General features: G+C 43.2%; 2 protein-coding genes across 6 annotated transcripts in view; one reads left to right on the forward strand and one right to left on the reverse strand.

Moving 5' to 3' along the window:
• nbeaa (neurobeachin a) overlaps positions 1 to 3,161 on the forward strand; it is a gene marked incomplete at its 5' end in the record, with an annotated part of 109,220 nt that extends 106,059 nt beyond the window's left edge. For all 5 annotated transcript variants that reach the window (XM_080851591.1, XM_080851592.1, XM_080851595.1 and 2 more), the window contains 6 exons: positions 155 to 310; positions 572 to 742; positions 934 to 1,035; positions 2,018 to 2,214; positions 2,513 to 2,664; positions 3,064 to 3,161. In XM_080851591.1, coding sequence (XP_080707717.1) covers positions 155 to 310; positions 572 to 742; positions 934 to 1,035; positions 2,018 to 2,214; positions 2,513 to 2,664; positions 3,064 to 3,154 — 869 coding nt within the window. In that variant the 3' untranslated portion in view covers positions 3,155 to 3,161. The remainder of the gene's footprint in view (positions 1 to 154; positions 311 to 571; positions 743 to 933; positions 1,036 to 2,017; positions 2,215 to 2,512; positions 2,665 to 3,063) is intronic.
• A 2,760-nt stretch (positions 3,162 to 5,921) lies between these two features.
• LOC308371052 (integrin beta-7-like) lies at positions 5,922 to 25,811 on the reverse strand (the record flags this gene model as incomplete). The annotated part of the gene is given in 18 exon segments (XM_080845839.1): positions 5,922 to 5,993; positions 6,794 to 6,951; positions 7,119 to 7,294; positions 7,555 to 7,768; positions 8,138 to 8,367; positions 8,732 to 8,928; positions 9,392 to 9,532; positions 9,723 to 9,812; positions 10,398 to 10,493; positions 12,313 to 12,468; positions 12,563 to 12,804; positions 13,038 to 13,208; positions 22,048 to 22,243; positions 23,071 to 23,147; positions 23,404 to 23,502; positions 25,631 to 25,718; positions 25,722 to 25,757; positions 25,761 to 25,811. Coding segments are annotated over 18 exon segments (2,490 nt in total).
• Positions 25,812 to 26,023: the final 212 nt, after the last annotated feature.

Raw genomic sequence — 26,023 nt, forward strand, 5'->3', positions numbered from 1 at the left:
GAGAGGAAGAAGAAAACTAAAGCAAGAAATGAGAAAACAAACAATGAAAGCTTCAAAAGTGAAGCAAGCATTTAGCATCAGCATTAGCACAAGCACTGCATTATGTACAGATAGTCACTTGACGTGAACTTGCTTTGGTGGTTGTCTTGTGTAGCCAACAACTCTGGAATAAACAAGAGGCAGATCACAGACCTCGTGGATCAGAGTATCCAGATCAACACGCACTGCTTCGTGGTGACGGCGGATAACCGCTACATCCTGGTGTGTGGCTTCTGGGACAAGAGCTTCCGAGTTTACTCCACAGAAACTGGTATGAACAACTACCGAGTGTCTGAATTATCAAATGCATTACTGTAGATCTTATCATGTGACTATACAGACTTTAATTGTATTTACCTATTTCTATGTGTGTTTTAGTTTTTTTCATAACAGGTCATGTTATGCCGTGTAGGGAATATTTTTTTCCATAATGATATAATAATCCCTAAAATATCTGTAACTGATCCGAAATAACTTGGGTTCTGTATGTGTTTGTTTAATACCCACTGTTCTTCTTTGTCTCTGTTGCCAGGCAAGCTCACCCAGATAGTGTTTGGCCACTGGGACGTGGTGACGTGCCTGGCCCGGTCCGAGTCCTACATCGGAGGGGACTGTTACATCGTGTCGGGCTCCAGGGATGCCACTCTGCTGCTGTGGTACTGGAGCGGACGGCACCATATCATCGGTGACAACCCAAACAACAGTGAGTTACTCCGAGGCCCGTTTCTTGGCCAAGGATAGGACAGCTAATGAAAAAGATCCCCCTGGGGATGTTGAACGCTCTTGCTGTTGGCCCCTGCTGTTGATTAATACATATACCATACCATACCATATGTTACTTAAACTAGACAATAGCCACGTCACTGACTGTCCTTTGTGCTAATGTGTGTGCAGGTGACTACCCGGCCCCCCGCGCTGTCCTCACGGGCCACGACCATGAGGTGGTGTGTGTGTCTGTCTGTGCAGAGCTGGGCCTCGTCATCAGTGGAGCTAAAGGTCTGTCACACCACAAACTATACATAGCCACTCTATACATACCAGTAGTTTCGGATGGGTGTACTAGCAACATCACTGTATCTATTTTGAGTGAGTGGATAACATGAAGTTGTGCCATGTATGTGGCGTGTGTAAGATAAAATCAAAAATAAATCCATATAGCATGAGAAAAATGGCAAGTGAGGTTCACATGGGAAAATGTAAAGACCTAGTAGAAACAGTACAGAAAACAGTAGGCCATAACTCTTGAGTGTCAGTGTAAGAAAGGGTCTAAATGGTGGTATCGATAGATAAGGAAGAAAAACACTTGACATCTCAGTATAAGAAAGGGTGGTATCGATAGACGGGAAGGAACACTTGACATTTTAATGTGCAGACCAGCAGTTAAGGACGAATGTACTTATAAGGGCAAGTGCCAAAACACACTTGCCTTGTGCTCTACTCTGTACAAAGGGGACCAGACTATGATATGAAACTCCATCCCATGATGGAGAGGGGGGGCCCTATTTTAACCCGGGGTGACATCATCGAACTAACAGTTAGAAGACAGGGCACCTTACAGTATGAGGAGAAGGCCTTTTCCAGCTCTTGATGTTGATGTATCATTCCTGACTGCATTGCATTGACAGCTGTATTGTATCATCATTTACCAAGTAAACTTATCTTGCTACAAAAGAACCTTCGTCCGGTGACTCCTCTCTTGAACCAGCACGCAAATAATTTAACACGTGCTTTTAATGGACTGCTTTGGGTGCATTTGGGTGGTTGAATTATGTTCCATAAAGATGTTGTATTCTAGCACTGAATACATTTCAGTGAATGGACACAGACCAGCAGTGCTAGTGTTGTTTTCTACATTTACATTTACATTTAGTCATTTAGCAGACGCTTTTGTCCAAAGCAACGTACAAGGTAGAGTCTAATGCTGGATGTGTGTTTGTGCTTGTGTGTGCGTGTGTGTGTCCGTGCGTGTTTTGAACAGAGGGTCCATGTCTGGTGCACACCATCACTGGGGACCTGCTGAGAGCCCTGGAGGGCCCAGAGAACTGCCTGAGGCCGCGTCTGATCTCTGTGTCCAGCGAGGGCCACTGTATCATCTATTACGAGAGGGGTCAGTTCTGCAACTTCAGCATCAATGGCAAGCTGCTGGCCCAGATGGACGTCAACGACTCCACACGGGTGAGTGCTTGTCCATACACAGAGGCTTTGTCACATAAGAGCAGTGTGTGTGTGTGTGTGTGTGTGTGTGTGTGTGTGTGTGGGTGTGTGTGCGTAAGAAAGGTGGTGTGCGTTTTCTGTTTCTACATGTGAGAAAAGGATATGAGCATGATTATGAGCATGGGTGAGTGTTTCTTTATGCATGCGCAAAGGAGAAGTGGGAACGTGTTTGTGTGTGTGTCTGTGTGTGTGTGTGTGTGTGTGTGTGTGTGTGTGTGTGTGTGTGTGTGTGTACTGATGGTCTCTTACCGTGTTCTAGGCCATTCTCCTGAGCAGTGATGGACAGAACCTGGTGACAGGGGGGGATAACGGCGTTGTGGAGGTGTGGCAGGCCTGTGATTTTAAACAGCTCTACATCTATCCTGGCTGTGATGCCGGTATTAGAGCTATGGACCTGTCCCATGACCAGAGGTAGACACATCCCACACTGTTTTTATTCCACCTCATGTATTGATTGTATTAATATGTATTTAATTATGTTGTATATATTTAGTGTGTAGATACATTGACCATATTGACTCGGAGAATAGCCATACATATTTTTTCAGACGTGGTTTTTTTTTTTTTAGAATTGACCCCATGACCTTTGACTCAGCAGTGCAATACTCGTTTAACGATACTAGTTTAACAATTTGTGGTGTTGCAATATTTCTTGACTGGTCTTTGTTAACATTCAGCTATAGCACTCTATACACTGTAACACCCAGCTCTTGTTCAACACTGGTGTCTCCCCTCAAGTACATGGTGTAGTAGGGAAGGAGCGACGCTGCTGTCTGCTGATGCCCTCTCATGCCTTTTGTCTTTCCAAAGGACTCTGATCACTGGCATGGCGTCGGGGAGTATCGTAGCGTTCAACATTGATTTCAACCGGTGGCACTACGAGCACCAGAACAGGTACTGACGTCAGCGAGGAGGAGGAGGAGGAGGAGGAGGAGGAGGAGGGGCAGTGGGCAGGAGGAGCAGACCGGAGGAGGTGAGAGAATGGCACGCGCTGGGCCCCATCTCAGCAGCCCGGGAGCCAATCAGCTCCTAGGAGGGACTGTGAGTGATACCTGTAAGCCCCGCCCCCACTCTAAGCACTGAGCCGGCCGGGGCGATCAATAACCTGTGACTTCTCTACCGTAAAACAACCCGAGCCCAGAGAACGATGGGGAGGGTCCCATTCATATTAGGATTACCCCCCACGTGTGAGGTTCCACTGTTTTCCAAACTGTGAAAATGAACATGAACAAGGTGGGCGATGAGCGCCACAGACAACACTGCATACAGCACGTTGAGGTCAAGGGTCACTTCCTCTATCTGGCCCAGCACCCTCAGTGTAAAAGGGATGCTTTTAACCCACCAGAAGAAAAAAAAAAAAAGAAGGAATAATGTCTGTAATGGTTGCTGTGTTTTGAGTTTTTTTTTTTTTCTTTTTTTTGTTTGTTTGTTTGTTTGTTTTTTTTCTTTTGTGGCGGGATGGGTTGTCATAGGAATGAGAAATGTAGATGAACAAGCAAAAAAAAAAAAGAAAAAAAACGATCGACTGACAGTTACCTAACTGCAATCTGTAGTTGCTTACAATGGGGAGGAAGCACCAGAATCTCAATCTCGCCCCACGATGAATGACACATCACTTTTAAGTTATCAACTTGCTGTATGTACATTAATGTGTAATAATGATAATAATAAATGATCATGATGTAATATGAGAGCTGCCAAAAAAAGAGAAGGAGAGGAAAAGCATTATCTGAAATCTAGACTCACTTTCCTCTTTGTATATTTGGTAATCGTATTGTCATATATGTATATATTGTGTTGGTTAGGGCAGCAAGGCATGCAAGGTGGGCTTGGGGGGAAAGGAAGAAAGGTTATCCTCTCTCACACACACACCCACGCACACACACAAACACACACACACACAATACACACTACACAAGGACTTTTATTAATTATTTAAGAGAAACTAATCAATGTAAGATTTTTTTAATTTGTTTGTTTTATTTTGTGTTGGCACTTCACACCAATGACACATCTATTTATTAGTGTTCTGATTTATGCTTCTCTACCTTGTCTCCGGGGCTGTCTTCTCGCAGGGATGGGCCGTGCATCAATGTTTGTATTTAAAATGATATTGAAAACCGTGTAACGATTGATTTCAACAGCCACACTACTATAAGCAATATCATGACTTTGTAGCTTTGAAAATGTGCCCTGGGCGATTGCCAAAAAACCTGTGGAAAGATGGATTACACAAGAGGATGGGAAAAGCTGATGTTTTGACATCTGGGTAACACACACGCGCACACACACACACACACACACACACACACACACATGCACATGCGTATAGAACAGTTTGCCATCCAAAAAAAAACAAGAAAAAGAAAAGAAAATATTTTTGGATATACAGTATGAAATCTAATGCTATTGTATCCATGTTTTATTGCAGAAATGTAAAATATGACATTATGACAAGTTAAAAAAAGGAAAGAAAAGAAATAAATTATGCAAAGAACACGTGAGAACTTGCCTTTTCATTGGCCATAAGCGTGCATATGATTTGAACTTGCCTTTTCATTGGCCATAAGCTTGCATATGATTGGAACTTGCCTTTTCATTGGCTATAAGCGTGCATATGATTTGAACCGAGCTGCAGAGTAGCATGCCAGACAAGTGATTTTGTCAGTACTGTATATTTGATTTATACGTTTTTTTTAAATTATATTTGTATTCATTTGTTTGTTTTGTTTCTATTCTGAGACAGACAACATCATACGAGTTACTAATGTTTTGTTTTTATGTGCTGCTTCTCATCCTCATTTGTTGAGAGCACTGTGTCAATTCTCTGATTACTTTGATTGCCTCTCGTTGAGTTCTAAATAGAGTTTTGATGAGGAAGGTCCACGCTGTTGCATAATGGTGCACCTTGAAAAAGCCAGTAATCCTTGGAAGGTGTCTATACGAATTGTTGAACCGCTGATTCATGCCAATATCTAAAGATCAATAACTGTAAATTAAAATGGTTTCCTTTTTGTCGTATTTATAATAAAACAAACAAAAACAAAATCTGTATAGTGAGTTTTCCTTTGTCTAATCAGTAACAAAACAGAATAGTAAGTGTTGCTTCCTTAGCCAGTATGACCACAATCTCTATTCCAGTGACATTTTTTTGTATTAAAACATGTAGTGGTATCTTAAAAAGATTGGCCATAGTGTTAAAGTGATTTTCAATTAGTCATATCTAAGCACTTGCTTGAAAAAGAGCATGTCCCAACCCAAGTCAGAATATAAATTGCGTTACTGTACCTGTACATACGAGTGAGGCCGTGACCATGCGGGGGAAAAAACCATCTAAACCATAGTACGCGTTGACAAGTTACGCCATGTATAACTAACCCATTCAAACGTTTATTGTAACAACAAGCCGATTTCATTCACATACAATTAGATGACTGTCTTGCTAAATGAAACTTACATCTTAAACATTCCAGTATACAGCTCTTCCTTTAAATTAAAACATGTGATATACATTTACAAAAATGTATTTACAAACTAATACCATACATCTTTTTGGAATATTAATGAATTCATGTCTTTAAAAACAATAATTTCTCCCTGTAAATGGAAGTCATCACTTGATAAGAGATCTGAGGCCGGGTTGAACATGACAGGCATGCAAGTCTTCTCTACTCATCCCCTTCATGCAAGGGGTTCATGACGGTCGTAGTGGCATCCTGGAACAGCGGGTTGTGTTGTGTCTGAAAAAAGAGAAAAGGGCACAACTCAGCAGTAGATACAGAGTCATATTTATAGATGCTATCTGTTTGAATGGTGTCTGGCTAGCAATTTGAGAAGAACAGTATTTGGTTGATGTCTTGATGTCTAAACATGTGTGTGTATACTGTATATACGTGACTGTGAGAAAGAGGCTGCAGCAGATATTTGTGGTGCACCCATGGTTAATTCAATAAGCTAAGCTGATTGACAGAGAGCATAACGTTAGATGACTCATTTATTTAATACTAGATTACTTTTTTATCTTCTACAGTTTCAAAATATAAAAAGGATCACAGCATGTAAACGCTTTTTGTAGCCAACCAAGTCTTTCAATTCTTGTTTGGGGGATTTCCGCCCACATTCTTTCTTGCAGAAGGCTTCTAGTTCTCTGGGCAGTCTTGCATTTGCTGCTCATATGAGGTCTAGCCACAGCTTTTTGATGTCATCACCGTCCTTTCTGATGACGATGATTGTGAACATGCCATAGCTCTAACAAACCAATAAAGGTCTGAGACATGGTAAAAGTTATCTGAGAACTCAAATCTCTTGGGGTGCCTAGGTGTTTACATGTTGCTCCTTTTTTTTCACTCTAAAATTGTAAAAAAATAAAATAAAAAATAGTACACTAATCTTGCTTAAAATGTTGAAAAAAAAAAGTTATTTTTTAACTTCAAAAGTTCATATTCTACTCACTTAACTATTCACAGAAATGTTGACCAGGGGTGCCCAAACATTATCATACCACTCAACAGTTGGCTACGCCTGTGTTTGTTAGTCTTACATTCCACTTAGTCTCCTCCTGTGCGCGCACAAAGTTGCGGTACTCATTGCGGTCGTACAGCTCTATCAGTAGCCGGTACACGATGATCACCACAATACCGATCAACAAAATACTGATCACTGAGCTCCCGATGATGACGTATGTTTTATCAATCGATTCTGCAGAGTGAAATGGAGGGAAAATATAAGGACATCTTGTACAGCATCACATCGTCAGAAAATGTGCCTTAGTACATTAGTTAGCAGTTCCTTAGCTAGCTTTTTATCACTGCCAACTAGCTGTTGGTGTTTGTAAGGCAAGTCTGTTGTGTTTTTTGAGGTCTTACGGGGCAGGTCTGCGTAGAGTATCTGGATGTGTCCTTCATCTGTTACTTTGACTTGGAAGGTGATTCCCTCATGAATACAGACGTACTCTTGTGGGCCAGGCTCCTTCTTTGTAGTCATACCATCGCATTCCGCCTTGCAGTCCTCCCCCTTCTGAACGGCACACAGTGTGCATGTCCTACAATAAAGCATGCGCACACACAATGTCACATTCCTTGTTTCTGTCTACCTATTTCTCCCTCTATCTAGGTCATATTTCTCTTTACCATACAGAAAGAGAGACACACACATGCACACACACACACACATAGCGAGAGGTGTACACACACGCCATACACAACACATACATACAAAGAGTACACACACAAACACACATACACACATATAAATGCACACCCACTAAGAGAGACAATCCCCCATTGCCGCCATATCACTTACAGATACTTTTTGCTACAAGGCTCTTGGATCGAATTGCAGTACTTCCCAGTGACTTTCCCATTGCAGATGCAGCGGTCACAAGGACACTCGCCTTGTCCACTGCACACCAGGCCGCCACCTTTTTTACAGTCCCGTTGGTCCACAGGACACTGACAGCTTTCACCATTGTATCCCTCCTCACACAGACATTTGCCACAGTTACATGAGCCCTTGCCTGCAAAATACACAGGAGTGTTCACACAAACACACACACACACACATACAGGCACTAAAAACTCATGTCCATATGCACACTGCACATGATTTCCTGTTAATAATTACTAAATATATATGCAATTAGGACAGCATACATGGTGAATGCATTGTTCATGGTTTTGGAGACCCAACTTATCTTATAGAAGTATCGCTGTTAATGTTTAAGCATTGAGTAAAAACCGAAACAATAATTATTTACTAATAATGTAAGCATCACACCATTACAAGTGAGATCTAAACCATCATATAGAAATGAGGTGGTAGTGGATAGATTGGACAATAGCTTTAGATGTTAGCAGTACAGGCCTCAAATCTAACACGCACTTACCGTTGCACCGCTGCATATTGTTGTCCTGGGAACAGCTCTTGTCATCACATTCACAGTAATCACCGCGATAATGGCTACGGCAGGAACATTTCCCGCACTCACAGTCCCCATGGCCATCGCATATCTCTGATTTGTTTGTCTGACGACAACGCGCGGACAGAGCCTTCATGGAGTCAAAGTCGTCTGTCACCTCACACTCGCAGTGCTGGCCAAGATGCATACCATCACAGCTGCAGAGACAGAGGAAGCACAGAACCACATCAGTAGCAGCAGAACCAAACACACAAGTAGTCAAGCATCACTCTAGTGCACAAAAGTAATCGTGGCGCATTTGCTAAGAACTGCTTCATGCAGAACAGAACCAAATCAAATACCACTTTTATTAAGAAGTTCTCTTAATTAAAACCCTCAAAGGTTTTATCAGATCACTGTAGAGCTTAATTACAGTATATAAGTATGAAAGTATAAAATATAGTAGTATATTATATGATTGCTGTGGCAACAAAAAGTTGGCACGCAAATCTACCCTAAAGAAAAGTAGGCCATGCCTGCAGGAAACGAGCAGAGGTGACAGTGGCGCAGCTTCTGCGGTACCTGCACATGCCACAGTGAAACGTTCCGTTGCCTTTGCAGTCATCTGATTTCTCCTCACGGTCCTTGCAATGGCCGTCGCAGTCGCAGAAAGTGTCCACGAAAACAGTTAAGATGTCACTAATGCCCTGCACTTTGATGCTGAACTGCTGCGTCTCCGCCAGGCAGGCTGTTGCGTTCAAGCGCACAGTGAAATCCACCTATGTACGTACACAAGGATACGCCCCAGCCAGTTATTATGCACATTGAGCAGACAATAAGCAGACAATAACACTATAACTTGACTAAAGATATAAATTAGACAAGAGTTGCAACCTAAAGGGGAACACAGTCTCACAACACAGCCCCCTATATCACCAGAAGCTGTACACATAAGCTGCTTTTGCTTTGATCTTGGTTCAGAAAGTCCATGATACATTATACTGTATCTGCATACTGAGTTCATTTGATTTGTGGTAGGTCCTCTGCATAACAGTTTTTAATTTGATTTTGTCCATTCTAACCATATCTGTGTGTGTGTGTGTGTGTGTGTGTGTGTGTGTGTGTGTGTGTGTGTGTGTGTGTGTGTGTGTGTGTGTGTGTGTGTGTGAGTGTGTGAGTGTGTGTGTGTGTGTGTGTGTGTGTGTGTGTGTGTGTGTGTGTGTGTGTGTGTGCGTGTCAGACCTGCTGGTCAAGTTTAACTCCGCTGCACTCTCCCCGGCTGCTCCAGTTAGTGTACTGCCCTCCCTCACAGGATGATCGATAGGAGATGGCCAGGCCTGCTGGGGCATGCTCATGTTCAAACACTATGGAGGAGGACAGATTCTACACACACACACCCACACACACACACACACACACACACACACACAGTAAGTAACGTGAAGCCGAAAAATGTACTCAAGCACAGTAAACAAGAGAGTCGGGATTTTTTTTGCATGCCTGCAATTTTTGCATGCACACCCACACAGAGATACACACACACACACACACACACACACACACACACACTCACTCTGTAGGCATCTGATATGAGCTGCACCACATTGCTAGAGTCTTTGGTCAGCACCCCCACCACAGAGCGAGGGATCAACTCACTCAGTGCCTGACAGAAGGAGAGAAAGAGAGAGAGGGAGAGAGAAAGAGAGGGATGAGGGGAAGGAGGTGTGGATGAAGGGTTTAGTCATTATTCATAGGAAAGGGGGAAACAAGAACATGGGGTTTGAACAGGAAACCTCATACGCCAATAGACTACCTTGTGCAATACTGTAGATGAGACTGAAGGTCACACTCTATTGTTATGTGTTGTGTTGTCTTAGAAACGAGAAACTTAGGCCACCACTACATCAGATAAAGTTCTTTCGTCACATTTCACTGGCAGGACTTAACAGGATTTAGCACCCAGGTTTTATTGAATCACTTTGAAAGTTTGGCTACATTGTTGCCCTGTGACTCCATATAGTCCAAATATTATATTCAGAAACATGAAAACATGCAAATGGGTGCAGCGAAGCAGAATAACAGTGTAACTATGGGGGTAGCCATGTAAGTTAGCCAGCAACAACAATAAAGATGCATTCAGTTGAAACTGGTGCATAGCACATTTGAAAAACTATTTTGTGGCGTTCACTTCCAGGGCTTGAGCTGAAGAAGTGTGTATGTATGTGTGTGTGTGTGTGTGTTAGCTGACCTTGTAGGCCGGGAAGATTTCCTCGGTGACAGCAAAGATGAGCTGCATATTGTTCCTTTGAAGAACCTTAGAGAGATGACCTACAGAAGGATAATCCTACACAGACACAGACACAGGCACAGACACAAATAAACCACAACACTGCTGCAAAAGTGAGTCAGTGAATTTGGCTGAGGCCCTCGCAGACTACTTTAGATTACTTAGGGTTGTGGAATAGCCTGAACAAAACTGGGGTTACTGCTTGGAAACCACAATAAAATTCTCACAAACATAGCTTTGTTGAGGTTGTTGTATCTGGCTGCTCAGGTTTTATGGTTGGGGAGTCATGTTGTTGTGTTTAGCACTTGTGGTCTACAGACAGCGCATGGTGTACTGTGAGTGCGTTTATGGATCCCAGGTACAACATGTGGCGCCTGTTGCGTCTATCTCCAGCCAATTGTGCATTGTTGTATCCTGTTGCGCAGTTATATTGGTTCGGTTATGTTGCTGGCTAGGGTGAAAGTGACACTATGACAGAGGTGGTGTAGACACACACACTCTGAAATCCACCTCTGCATTTAACCCTTCCAGGGAAGTGACACCCACACACAGTGAAGTGCAGTTACACACTAACCCGGAGCAGTGAGCTGCCTTTGGCGGCGCCCGGGGAGCAGGGATCGGGGTTAGGTGCCTTGCTCAAGGGCACTTCAGCCGTGGATGTGGGCATAGGAGAGCAGTAGGGGTGGGAATCTCTTGGCATCTCACGATTCGATTCGATTCGGATTTAGAGGTCAACGATTCGATTCTAAATCGATTATCAATTTTAAACCGAATATCGATTTTAAATCGATTTTGTAATAAAAAAAAAATATTTAACCCATCCAGGGTTGCAAGCTGCATCGATAGTTGCATTGCTCATAGAAAGTCAAAATTGTGACAAGAAAAAGCTTTTTCTCTAATAAAGAAAATAGAGAAGGCAATTCATCTGTTGATTTCCTTTAAATATCAAACACAAAGTAGGAAGTGATTTTAGACTCTCAGATTTAAAAGTCGAAATGCATCGATAATCGTTTTATCGGTTTAGAATTGATAATCTATTTTAAACCGATTGTCGATTTTAAACCAATTATCGATTATCAATTCTAAACCGATAAAACGATTAAAGATGCATTTCGACTTTTAAATCATTTGAGTTTGCAACTCAGAGTCTAAAATCACTTCCTACTTTGAGTTTGATAATTAAAGAAAATCAACAGATGAATTACCTTCTCTATTTTCTTTATCAGAGAAAAAGCTTTTTCTTGTCACAATTTTGGCTTTCTATGAGCATTGCAATAATCGATGCAGCTTGCATTTCAACATAAAATGGATGTGTAAAAAATTAAAAATAAATTGTTTTTAATAACAAAATCGATTATAAACTTTTCTGAATCGAGACAGAATCGTTTTAGAGAGAATCAAGAAAAATGTGGAGTGGTCCTACTGGTCGGGGATTGCACCGGCCACCCTACAGTTTCCGGCCTGAAACCCTAACCAGTAGCCCACGGCTGCCCCAGATGGGTACTTGCATTTGATAGACAGGGGCCACTGTTGAATGTCCCCAGCCAAAAGCACAAGGAATCTTCTCCTGTGTATAACTAAAATGACTCTGTAACATTCATGACTGTACCCCTTTATAATGAATAATCCCTAATCTAACATGAGTGACAGAGGTAAGAGTCGCTGGTTAAGCAGATGGCCCCATGATGACCTACTTCTCCAAACACTCACACTCAGGACTCTCTAGGCAAACTATATATGATTTAATGCACATCTCAATGTATCAGTAGAGCAGATATATGTATGAAAACCTTTTCTCAGGATTAGACCTTGGTCACAAAGCCAGCATTAAGTATCATTGTGGGGTAATGAGTGCCTTGAGGCAACATCTTCTTACCTGGAGTGTGCCCTCATAGGTAGATGTGGCATCTAGGTGGCACTGCCCATCGTGGGGGCTGTAGATTCCAGCCAGTCGTCCATCTCCCGCCATGTGAAAGGTGTCATCAGACGTGTAGACCAGAATGCTGGTGACATTTCTCCATCCAATCTCCTTCTTCATAGACAGAGGTGAGACAGAAAAGGGTTTCAGTTGAAAGTGGCCTCATCCGTCATATTTGTTGTGATTGTTGTGATTTTTACTTCCATACCCGGCAGACAACTGACTGCATGATGGCGTCCAGTCCGGCCTCGGGCGAGTCCAGGTTACCGGAGATCTTCTGCATGCTCACATTCCCCTTGAACACCTCTTCCTGATCTGTCAGAGGGACAACGTTCCGGAAGCTGAAAGCTGGTTGACAGTTTTCCATGCGGTTAGGGCATGGGTTCTTCAGTCTGGACTTCAGCTGGCTAACGTACGGCAGTGCCACCTTATCCACAAATGATCCAAACCCTGGGTACAGCATGAGAGTGCAGAACAGATGAGGCAGAAATTGGAAGAGGAATGTCAAACAACACTTTTGATGTATTAATAAATGGCTAAAGGCACAAGGCTAAATCAGTCTTTTAATGTGCAAAAGAGTGAAGTAGAACTTTTTTTAGCTCAAATCAAAGAGCTCCTTCCACAGCAAATGCTGTATGCCATTAAGTACACTACTTGGGACATATGCCTGTGGTTTATTTCACCTAGGTGCCTGTCTTGGGTGAACTGCTCTAGAGTTTTGAGGATGTCCTTCCCCAAGGTCTTGATATTGTCCAGGTCATCCTTCATGGAAAAGCTGAGGTCCATCAGGTAGTACAGGTCTATGGGGTAGCCCACGGCACGCTTGAATGACACTTTAAACTCAGAAGGCTGACCTGATATTGAAAGAGCAGAGGGTTAGAAAGATGGAGGGAGAGTGGCAAGAGGGGACAAGAGAGATGTTTATTAGCACTAGTGCCCATTTGTTTGTGTAACGGAGTTATAAATGCAAATAGATTAAATGTAAATAGAGTTTGAGTTTCGCCATAAATAAGCGTGTTTTATTACTGTTGGTGTTTTGGAGCCACCTTTGGGGATGTGACGTACTGCAGGTCTGCAAGTTATTATATTCATATGTCGTTGTCATAATCAGACAGAAGAAATATGCCTGTCAGCGGTAGGTCCATAACGAAAAATGACCATCACAATTTGTACATTTTTAGATAGCTAGATGCAATAAATGTCGAGAAGTTCGACATGTAATTTGTATTTTCTATAATAAGTATGTCATGTGATGGTTTGTAATGTAAGTTTGTTAATGGGCAGAAAGTTTGATTATATAATATTTCTTGAACACGAGGTTCATTGTTCACACGGAGATTAGCAAGCTAGAACACTGGGAACCTTCCACTACTCACGTTCCGAAGCTAGCTAAATATAGAATAGTATACTAATAGCCATACTGAACCTGACGTGTTTTCTATTTTGTTTCACTTGTGCAGATACTCGTATGTCATCCGTTGTTTGTTTATCATCAGGTATGACGCTCCAATGCCAACATGTGTCTGTTATGCGTGCATTGTTGTTTTAATTGTTTGTTTGTGCACTGGTTTGCTTTTGTGTGATAATGTGTATATAGCGAGACAGAAGAAATATGCCTGTCGGCGATACTCGTATGTCATCCGTTGTTTGTTTATCATCAGAATAAAGTTGAAAAGCTGCAAATCCGTCTCCGTCCCTGACTGCAATAGAACCGTTACACTGGTGCCGTGACCCGTCGATCTCAAAGATCAGCCTGAACGCCGATCGCCGTGGATGCTGTGTGGAGATCCAACATCAAGGGTGCAAGATCAAGTGTGGTTCGAATTAACTTTGTATATGGTTGTGCAGTGTAGGGATATGTATATATTGTTCTAATTTTTGGATTAAAAAAAAAAATAGTTTTTATATAATTATCCAGTAATATAGAATTTATTTTCTCTGGCATTAATTATTTTCGTTTTACAAAAAAAAAAAAAATACACAACGCAGATACTTGCCATTATGGCTGAGAAACTAGGTTACAGTAATGTAGGAGATAACTTTGCTAGTCCAGTTCTACCAAAAGGGAGGGGTATGTTGGGTGCCTGGCAAGGTTTTGATAGTGGTGCTGTGGGACGTGGGTTGTTCAGTGGGGAGGCAGGTTATTCCCAGTCATTAGCTGACAGCGGTAGGGGTACAGGGTTAAGTCAAAACCCAGGTTGTACTCCTGTTGGCCAGTTCATGGGGGAGGGTCCTCTCACATCCACACCCGGTAGCAATGTTGATGCCGCCGCTATTGACCATCTCACAGGTATGATGGGGCAGTTGGGTGCTCAGATTGGTGAGTCCATTGTAGCCAGGTTGTTGTCTGCTGGTGTAGTTAATGTAGACAGTGTACACCAGAGTGGCGCACCTCTCAACACATCACCCGCACACACAGGCAGTGACTCAAGCACTGTTAGACAGACAGACTCACATGTTACTGTGCATGTAAAATCAGACAAAGAGCCTAAGTTATTCAGAGGTGACGGTTCTGACAAATACCCTGTCCAGGACTGGATTGACATGACTAAAGCTTATCTCAAGAAGCAGAAGTGTCCCGTGGCAGAGCAGGCTGAAGAGATAATGGGGAAGCTGATGGGAAAAGCAAGAGATATTGTGAAGGTTGCCTTGCGTAGCGACAAAACTCTTGATGTGACTCTGAACCCCACCCATATTTTTGATATTCTCCTTCAGTATTTCAGTGATGCATCGTCATGTCTTCCATTAGCAGATTTTTACTCCACCCTGCCTCGACCTAGCGAGAGCCCAGTTGACTACTGGTTGAGGATAAACAGAGCTGCTGACCTTGCTGACGAAGGCCTCCGTAGACAAGGTAGGCAGATGGACAGCTCAGGTGAGGAGATAGCTCGCATGTTTGTCAAGCATTGCCCCGACCCTGAACTTTCATCTATGTTCAAGTGTAAGCCCATTCATGAGTGGAGTGCTCAGGACATACAATTGAGAATTAATGAACATCAAAGGGAGTTGAGAGCCTCCCGCAGAGCCTGTGGAGGGTTAAAAAGCAATACTGCAACATTAGCCAGCCAGTGTAGCCCGGCAACATACAGTTGGACTTTGCCTGAGCAGTGTGACACTCAGTGCCCCGTTCTTACCTCTGCCACAGCTACTAGCCCAGTGAGCCACACACAGGGTTCCCCCTCCATCACCGCCCTGAGTCAGAGCCATGCCTCACCTCAGACACCAGGCCCTCCCTCTAACTCTTCTATGCCAGCTATCTTACAGAACACTCAAGAGGCTGAGGAAAGGATTGTTTCTCGCATGATGTCGATGTTAGAGCAGATGATGGGCAGAGTGGAGCAGCGTGGTATCGCTCCCCGTGGAGGAAGATTCCAGAGTGGTAATCGTGAGAAGGCCTGTCGTGTCTGTAATGACAGTAAGCACTCCACCGTAACCCACTGCATGTCAGAGAAGCTGTGTTTTGCCTGTCTAGCCCCGGGTCATACAAAGACAGTATGCCCCACCAAGTCTTCCTCTCAGTTTAAGGGAAACTAGTTGACTCATATTCAAGGGGAGAAAGTATGGGTCTTAATTCGTCCTCCCACTGTGAAGATATTTCAGATGCAGAGATCATCTATGCAACAAACAAGATTTCATGTAATAACACTCAAGTTGTCTTTCAGAACATACACAAAGTTGGTGGCAGTGACAGTCTTTTCTACACACCTGTGTCAATCGGCGATAAAGTGACTTTGAATGCAATGCTAGACAGTGGCTCTATGGCTTGCACCATCAGTGAGACTGCCGAAATTAAGCTAAGAGAAGCTGGTGTAATTGAAGCACATGATCGGTTCAGCACAGATGTCGTCCTCATTGGCTGTGGTGGTCGCCGTGTCATGCCTAAGTCAGCTGTCTATCTGCAGATGGAGGTGTATGGCTGCAAGGTCACGGTTCCCACTCTCGTCGTCCAAGGCCAGCATGATGAGATGATATTGGGCACCAACGTCATCAAGCATATTCTTCGCCAGTATAAGCAATGTGACGCCTACTGGAAAGCTGTATCTGCCCCTTGTCCTGCTGGCGACCCAGAGTCTGAGCGGTTCCTCTCTATGCTCGCTGGTATGGACCGCTGGAGAGGTGAGGAGGTTCCATACAAGATAGGCACTGTCAGAAGCAACTCAGCTGTGTGCCTTGAACCTGGTCGTGAGTACCTGTTGTGGGGGAAGCTGCCCAAGTCTACCCCTGTGTCCCCTGGTAGTACTGTGATGACAGAGCTCACTTCATGCCGCTCAGCTCCGAGAGGGATTCTGGTGGCGAGAATGGTGACGTCGTTGTGGGGCGACAGATGGATTCCATTAAAGCTCATTAACACCTCAGACAAGCCGGTCTTGGTGAGACGCAACGCTAAGTTAGCTGACGTTTTCCCCTGCATTGCTCTTGAAGACATGGATGACACACACACAGCAGAACTCCCATTAAACAGTTGTTCATTAGTGGAAAGTCCCTCTGAGAACAAATCGTATTCTGCTGAAGAAAGGCTCAAGTCAGTCGGACTGAGTGAGGTTGACATAAGCTTTAATGATGTGTCTGGACAGTGTAAAGACAAACTGACTGAACTGGTTGTGCGCTATAGTGATATCTTTTCACGCCATCATCTAGATTGCGGAGAGGCAAAGGGGTTCGTCCACCGTATACACCTCTCAGACAACAGGCCGTTCCGCCTACCATTCAGACGTGTGCCTCCCAGTCAATATCAGAAGCTGTGCCAAGTACTGAGTGAGATGGAGGAGAAAGAGATTATCAGGAAGTCCACCAGTGAGTATGCATCTCCATTAGTTCTAGTATGGAAGAAGAATGGGGATCTTCGTGTCTGTACCGATTTCCACTGGTTAAACAAGCGTACTCTTAAGGATGCCCACCCTCTCCCACACCAGGCAGACTGCTTAGCGGCACTTGGGGGAAACTCACTTTTCAGTACAATGGACTTGACCTCTGGGTTCTACAACATGCCGTTGCACGAAGATGACAAAAAGTACTCTGCCTTCACCACTCGCCTTCACCACTCCAACAGGCTTGTATGAGTACAATCGTTTGCCCCAAGGCCTCTGCAACAGCCCTGGAAGTTTTATGCGCATGATGACTAGCATTTTTGGGGATCAAAACTATCTGAGTCTGCTTTGCTACTTGGATGATTTGCTTGTCTTCGCTCCAGATGAGGAGACTGCTCTGCAACGCTTGGAGATGGTGTTTAGCAGACTGCGCAACCACAACTTGAAACTGGCCCCCAAGAAGTGCTTTTTCCTGCGCAAGTCTGTAAAATTCCTTGGCCACATAGTTGATGAATCAGGTGTGTCAACTGACCCTAGTAAGATTGAGGGCATCATGAAGATGGCGAGTGCTGACCTCATGGAAGCAGATGGCGTGACGCCCTCAGCAAAACGGGTCAGGTCTTTCCTGGGAATGATCAATTATTACCAACACTTTGTACCCAATTACTCTGCCATTGCCAAACCCCTCTTCTCTCTGTTGTCAGGACAGAAACGTAAAAGTAAAGATAAACAGAAACATAAACAAAGATCACAAAGCAGGAAGTTAAGTGCATCTGACTGGACCCCCGACATGGAACAGGCTTTCCAGAAGCTGAGATCGTCACTGGCTGACACAGTTGTATTGGCCCACCCTGACTTTACCCGTCCTTTCATGTTGTCTGTCGATGCATCCCTTGACGGCATTGGCGCCGTCTTGTCACAGATCAGGGAGGGAGAAACCAGGGCAAGGCCCATTGCACTTGCCAGCAAGTCACTCTCTCAGTCTCAGAAAAATTACCCAGCACACCGTTTTGAATTTTTAGCCTTAAAATGGGCCATTTGCGAAAAGTTCAGCCATTGGTTGAAAGGCCATACATTCACGGTGTGGACAGACAACAATCCGCTGACTCACATCATGACAAAGCCAAAGTTGGATTGCTGTGAGCAACGCTGGGTGGCCAAGTTAGCCGGCTACAACTTCGATATCAAGTACGTTCCAGGTCCACAGAATGTTGTTGCAAATGCTCTAAGCCGTGTGCCCTTTGTGAAGCAGAGAGTCGGTCTCAGACTTGTTCAAGAGCCTTTCAGAAGTCTTCTTTCTGAGGTCCAGGGTGTGACAAGTGATTCTGTTCAGGACACCTTCCGCTGCTCTGCTGCCCGTGATGGGGACCCACAACCAGACAGTTCTGAGAGTATGCCCGCTGCTCTACAGGTCTACACTCAGTCCATTGGAAGGAAGGAGATATCTGCTGTTCTGCAGTCACACAACGAGTGGGAGACTGGAGCAAGAACCCGTGCCGTTGCTGCTCTGCACCATGTGCCACAGCTGATCCCAGGAGGTCAAGATTCACTCCCTGCCTATACAGAGAAGGAACTACGTGATGAACAGTTCAAAGACAGACCCCTTTCTCGAGTCTTGTATTATGTAGAAAGACGTCGTAGACCCTCGAGGAGAGAACGAGCTAGAGAATCAGTCACAGCTTTAAGATACCTGAAGCACTGGGAGAAGCTTGTTTTGAACAATGGAATACTCTTCAGAGTTTCAAGAGACCTGTCTAACAAGACTAAACGTCATCAATACGTGGTTCCTGAGTCACTTAAAGCTGCTGTCCTCAGGGGTATCCACGACGATGCTGGTCACCAGGGCCAATTCAGAAGTCTCGGGCTGGCTAGGCAGAGATTCTTTTGGCTCAGTCTCGACAGAGAGGTGAGGGACTATGTCCGCAGCTGCAAGCGTTGCATTGTCAGCAAGGCAGCCGAACCTGCTGACAGGGCGCCCCTGGAGAGCATCACGTCCACCAGGCCACTCCAGCTCGTTTGCATTGATTTTTGGTCAGCTGAAGATGCAAGCAACAAGTCGGTCGATGTACTGGTGTTGACCGACCATTTTACAAGAATGGCCCAGGCGTTCCTCTGCAAAGACCAGTCAGCCAAGCAGGTGGCCAGAATTCTCTGGGACAAGTTCTTCTGTGTGTACGGGTTCCCAGAGCGTATCCATAGCGACCAAGGGGCCAGCTTTGAGAGTCAGCTGATCAGTGAGCTGCTCAGAGTGTCTGGTATAAGGAAATCACATACCACCCCTTATCATCCTATGGGCAATGGAAGCGTGGAACGTTTTAACAGGACTCTAGGCAACATGATCCGTGCACTGACTCCTGTCACGAAGGCCAACTGGCCAAGGCGTCTTCAGACGTTGACATTCATGTACAACAGCACGGTTCATGAGACAACAGGATATGCTCCTTTCTTTTTGATGTTCGGACGGACTCCTCGTCTACCAGTTGATGTGCTTTTCCGCACTGTCCTGAATGATTCAGCTGTGGTCAGTTATGACAAGTATGTGGTGTCCCTTACAAAAGATCTAAAGGATGCCATGCTGATAGCCCAGGCACACGTCACAAAAGAACAGCACCGTCACACTGAGCTCTACAACAAGAGAGCAAAAGGGCCCACCATCAATGTTGGTGACCGTGTGTTGGTAGCCAACAAGAGGGAGAGAGGAAAGAGAAAGGTTGCTGATCGCTGGGAATCAACTGTGTATACCGTGGTGGGTAGGAACACTGAAACGCACACTTACAAGATACAGGACACGGTCACTAGACGGGAAAGAGTGGTCCACCGAAACCTCTTGATGTTGGTGAATTTCCTGCCTGTAGACGACACAAGTGTGTTCTCTGACCCAGGTTCATCCCTGCCTTCCGTTCAAGTGTCCAAGTCAAGCGACGACTCTGCCTCAGTTAATGGACAAGACTCCTTGCCGGATGGTATGGATGGAGACCGTGATGGTCGGGTTCCTAGCTCAGGATCTGAGCGAACGCAGAGGAAGACTAGTCAAGAGCCTGTGGATGCTGAGGGAAGAACTGTCGAGTGGGTCGTTCAATCACCATTCCCCGAACCATCTGAAATTGAGTCAGTTGGAAATGGAGGAACAGAACCAGCCCCCCTTATCCCTCAGAACAATCCATAGATGTCTGAAGGCCCCACAGACCATTCTGTCACCTCTGACCCAAGACTAGTGACCGACACTGACGTTAGTACAGATGTTGTTAGACACACAGATGGACAGTCAGATAGTTGTGACTCAGACATGCTCACACCTACACAGACTGATGGACGGACTGTTGTGACACAGACAGACAATGCTACCGACACACATAGTATTGACACTTTAACTACTGTCTCACAGTCTCAAAATCCCAGTTTATCCACACAGGTGAGATCTAGGTTTGGCCGCATTATCAAGCCAGTTGACAGACTGATCCAAACTATGTCAAGACAAGACATCGTTCACACACATCCATCCATGCAGACTGTTTGCAGGTTAGTCTTTCAGGTATTTCATGACTAGTCAGTGTCGTTTGAAGTCATGTTCAAACACATTTAGTAATGTGATGTAGTCCAAGTCTGGATAGTTTTGAGGAGATTGGCTTGGCTATTGACTTTAAGTACACTGTAAATGGGTCTTGTGGGGTGTATAAGGCACCCTGCTGCCAGTGGTTGGTTGGAGAGTTTATGCGCTCTTCCTCCACTTCATCCGTCTTGGATACCTTCGTGGTTGGCTGTCCTGTAATTGGTGACCCTTTGACTAGTGTTGACAGGGAATGTACTGGTTTCCCTTTGGAAATGCTTTGCGGTCGCTGATTGTATTTGGCGAATTTCAGAGGGGGTGGGTGTAACGGAGTTATAAATGCAAATAGATTAAATGTAAATAGAGTTTGAGTTTCGCCATAAATAAGCGTGTTTTATTACTGTTGGTGTTTTGGAGCCACCTTTGGGGATGTGACGTACTGCAGGTCTGCAAGTTATTATATTCATATGTCGTTGTCATAATCAGACAGAAGAAATATGCCTGTCAGCGGTAGGTCCATAACGAAAAATGACCATCACAATTTGTACATTTTTAGATAGCTAGATGCAATAAATGTCGAGAAGTTCGACATGCAATTTGTATTTTCTATAATAAGTATGTCATGTGATGGTTTGTAATGTAAGTTTGTTAATGGGCAGAAAGTTTGATTATATAATATTTCTTGAACACGAGGTTCATTGTTCACACGGAGATTAGCAAGCTAGAACACTGGGAACCTTCCACTACTCACGTTCCGAAGCTAGCTAAATATAGAATAGTATACTAATAGCCATACTGAACCTGACGTGTTTTCTATTTTGTTTCACTTGTGCAGATACTCGTATGTCATCCGTTGTTTGTTTATCATCAGGTATGACGCTCCAATGCCAACATGTGTGTGTTATGCGTGCATTGTTGTTTTAATTGTTTGTTTGTGCACTGGTTTGCTTTTGTGTGATAATGTGTATATAGCGAGACAGAAGAAATATGCCTGTCAGCGATACTCGTATGTCATCCGTTGTTTGTTTATCATCAGAATAAAGTTGAAAAGCTGCAAATCCGTCTCCGTCCCTGACTGCAATAGAACCGTTACATTTGGGCATGTAAATAAACATGTATATGCACATTCGACTGTTACTTTATATGCATGTTTGTCTCAATGGTCAAATCTTATGATGCATGAATCCAGCAACTTTTTTAGAAAGGGGAAGAGACTTTACTTTCAGTTACCAGGTATCCTAACCCACCTTCCTAGCATGTGAAGTTGCTGAACAGAACAACCTGCTTTAAGAATAGAAAGGTGTGAACATAACATTCAGAAGAGACTGTGGTTCTTACCTATTCGCAGTTTGAGGTGAATGGACTGTGGCTTCAGCTGGATCACGTTTGCCTTATTACTGCTCAGCTCACGGTCCTTCTTGACCTCCGGCTGTGACGTGGGGTTGATCATTTCCTTCATTGAACATTTCCTACTTTGCAGTGACTCGGCTGAATCACATCGACGTTCATTTGCCTCTCCTGGCTTGAGGAAGTCCTGAGAGGCACAGATGGTAAGTTAGTTTGTGAGTGTGAGTGTGTGAGTGAGTGAGTATGGGTGTGTGTATGTGTGTGTATGTGTGTGTATGTGTTTGTAGGGAGAAGTGTGTTTGTGTGTGTGTGTGTGTGTGTGTGTGTGTGTGTGTGTGTGTGTGTGTGTGTGTGTGTGTGTCTGTGCATGTGCGTGTGCGTGTGCGCGTGTGTGTGTGTGCGTGTGCGTGGTGTGTGTGTTGTGATTTCATCTATACCATATGTTGTGTGGAAGTCGAGTTAGGTTTGAGTTGAGATTTGGTTTTATCACAATCAGAAAATGACTGTGGCCTTTTATATAAGAGAAGAACAGAAGAGCCGGCACTGTATACCAGGTTAGTGGGACAGAGGGTTGTGCCCAATTTGGCTTGGACTCCGTACAGCATTTGGCTCAGATGCTTATCTTACTGTGGGCCCCTAATTTGGTAGATGTGCAATGGGCAACACACACAATGTGTCTCGCATGAGCTAAAGCTGATTTAGTAACTAGTTTAATAAATCATTTAGCTAATTTCATAACATGAACAAGAAATGCGAACATGAGTGGGTCAGTACAATGCTGTGCACAGACATGAGTGGGTCTGTGCACAGATGTGGGAGTTCCATTGATAGATGCCCTGCTTTGTGTCAATGCAATGAGCAAATATAGGTATCCCCGCCTATTCTCACTGCGCGGTTGCTGATGCGCGAAGCCTGCTTGTGGTTGCCTAATGAAATGATGGCCCTATATCTTTGATATAAAAACCAAGACTACATAGAACAAGTGATTGATGTACAGAAAGACTATTTTGTCACCTTTTGTTTACACCATGCACAGCCAGGACTCCTCAAACACTCAGAACATGTAGGCTGCGGTTGGCAAGCCGGAATACCTAGGATTACAAACACAAACACACACACACACACACACACACACACACACACACACACACACACACACACACACACACACACACACACACACACACACTTGCACATGAGTACCCATATGATGCCAATATTTTAATATGATTAGCTCCCTTTTTTCTAGTTTAACCTCTTTATCTTTGTCTCTGAAAGACACTGAAATAAAATGAATTTATGTATGATGAGGGGTGCAAAATCTCCAAAGTCATAATGTACACTCACCCAGGGTGTCGTTCTGCCCAAACCAATAAAGAATGACAATCACCATAAACCATATCTGCTGCATTGCCCTTGGAGACAGGGAAGAGGGTAGTGGGGAAGCTACGGAGCGAAGAAGAGGGGAAAGAGAGTTGAAAACGGTGACACCAAAATGTGACTGTGCACTTGACACAGTTTGTTTCTCTATTGCAACAATCTTCTTTATTTTTTTTATAAAAAATGTTGATTCTAATCGCAAATAATGCAGAAAGTCCTTAACTTTCTGGTAAAAGAGACAACTGTAACCCACAATTATGGGAAATCTTTCAATTTGACTAAATTAGTAACATTGCAAAATCCTGGAGGGACCATCTACGTATAGTGTCTAAAATGTGGCCATTGTGCAAGGAGGGAGTTTAATCCAGCACAGCTCACAATTCAGTCACTCTACCAAAACCTACAGAAAAACCCTGGCCTAAGCAAGATAAGTTAGGGTGTGGCCTCAAATTCACACAAGTTTTTCAACTCTATGTCTTCAACGTCATTTCTTTCTACTCAAGCCTAAACACAATATCAGTGCTTATCTGTAGCTGATATATGTATGGAGGTGAGAGTAACGTCATTAAAGACCAAGTGGTGTATCAGAGATTGGAATTTCTTCGCAATGCTGTTGCTCTTGCTCTGAGTCAGGAGATTGGTCAATTTACCACAGAAATGTACTGGCTTCTCATAAGTCGAATTTTGCGTCATGGTTATGTCACATCTGCTAGGCTAAGTGCTACGCTATGCACGCATGCTGTAAACCGGTCTTTGCCACAGAAGCTTACTGAACGGTAGTAGTGGCACAGGCTTATCAAGGGCCAGCGTCTATAGCATCTAAAACAGAGACAGGTCCATGCCACCGCCAAAAACTAGGTAGCTTATAACATACTCACAGACATACGATTTGAACTGCTTTATTTAAGATCAGGTGATCCACTTTATCAACTGTTAATACACTTATTATGTGTAGGAAATGTATGTATAAAGTCAGAAGGTGTGGGTCATATCTACATATTTTGATTTAATCATAATTACATTTCCTAGTGTATATTAGTATAATATTAAAAGATATCTGAAAGTTTGATTTAAATATACTATATTTTGAAACTAAATATGTTTTTTGAAGTACAGAATTAGTCAAAAAATACGCATTTAAGTATATTTAAGTGCATCTTAATGTGTCTCAAAATAGTACAGTCAAGTGTTGCATGTAATAATTAAATACTTATGATGATGATATATCATTAGTATAACAAGTATATCAATATTACATGAAAATAGCACACTTTAAGTACATTAATCATGAGTGCATGGAAGTATACAAAGTATTCAGTATGAACATGCAAGTAAAAGTTTGGTCACGACAAGTTTCCATGAACCTACCACAGTTAGTGTCCATAGCAACAGCTAAACAGTTATAACCACACAGCCATTTGACCTATTTGACTTTTTGAAAGTTGTTAATCTTATACTTAGCTACACTTGGCTCACTCAAAAAAAGACCACCAACAGCCTATCAAAATTCAGCAGCCAATACATGCCTGTGTGAATGGCCAATCTTAATGGAATGTTCATTCATAATGGTATATAGAAGCCATTTACCCAGTTTAAAGAAAACCAACCATAAGGTGTCACTACAACAAACATGTTTTCATCTGTTCCTCTGACATGGTTTGGTTTATCTGCAAAATGCAGTTTGTCTTTAAATCCTTATCCTGAAATGAACCTATGTTGAAGCAGTCAGATCATTCAGCCTTTTGCTACTTGGGGCAGTTCACACATCTAACTTGGACCCCAATGATTGATGCTTGTGGCTGTATTTAAACATATTATTATGATAGTGTATACTATTGTACCGTCATTTATGTAGCATTTACTCTACATTTATTATTGCATTCAATCATATTCTTGCCTTCAACTAATAATCACACATTGTATGTATACATGCATATTTGTCAAAACTTTGTAAATTAATTAGTACAGTGATACAATGAAGCTCATATTGTTTCTTATGTTTACATGTCAATTTCCCAAAATGTTCAAATTCACCACAATAATATATCATCAATTATACATGTATTAATACGTTTACAAAGTCACACTAAACTGCAGAATGTTACTTACAGGTACTACTTCACACCTTCACAGCCACCTCATCTAAATAATATAGTTCCTTATATTTTCATTGAGAATAAGATATACAATGAACCTTTAAGTCTCTTGTTTCCAGAGATGTAATCATTCAATATAACACACCTTTCTTGAAGAAATCTTCTGTCTGTGTCTATGTTCTGTATTTATAATCTGTTTTCTTCACCACTTGCAGACACACTATTCTAACTGAAGAAATAAACCACTGGCAGGAAGGAAGTGTGACTAGTGCTAGACATCACGTCTGTAAACTTGTATCGCACTGGCACGCGATTTGGCCCCGCTCATAAACCACTGTTCAGATATACTGTACTGTATGTCTGCTTTAGTAAATGTGCACACAACACAACAATCTGCCCAGAAATGTGTACACATTCCTGGAAGAATGCTTAAAAAATATTTCTAAGAAGAACCATGTTGGTTCTAATCTTACTGTTTATGTTTATCGACA

This window comes from Sprattus sprattus, assembly GCF_963457725.1.
Source record: "Sprattus sprattus genome assembly, chromosome: 1".
Classification (NCBI taxonomy): domain Eukaryota; kingdom Metazoa; phylum Chordata; class Actinopteri; order Clupeiformes; family Clupeidae; genus Sprattus; species Sprattus sprattus.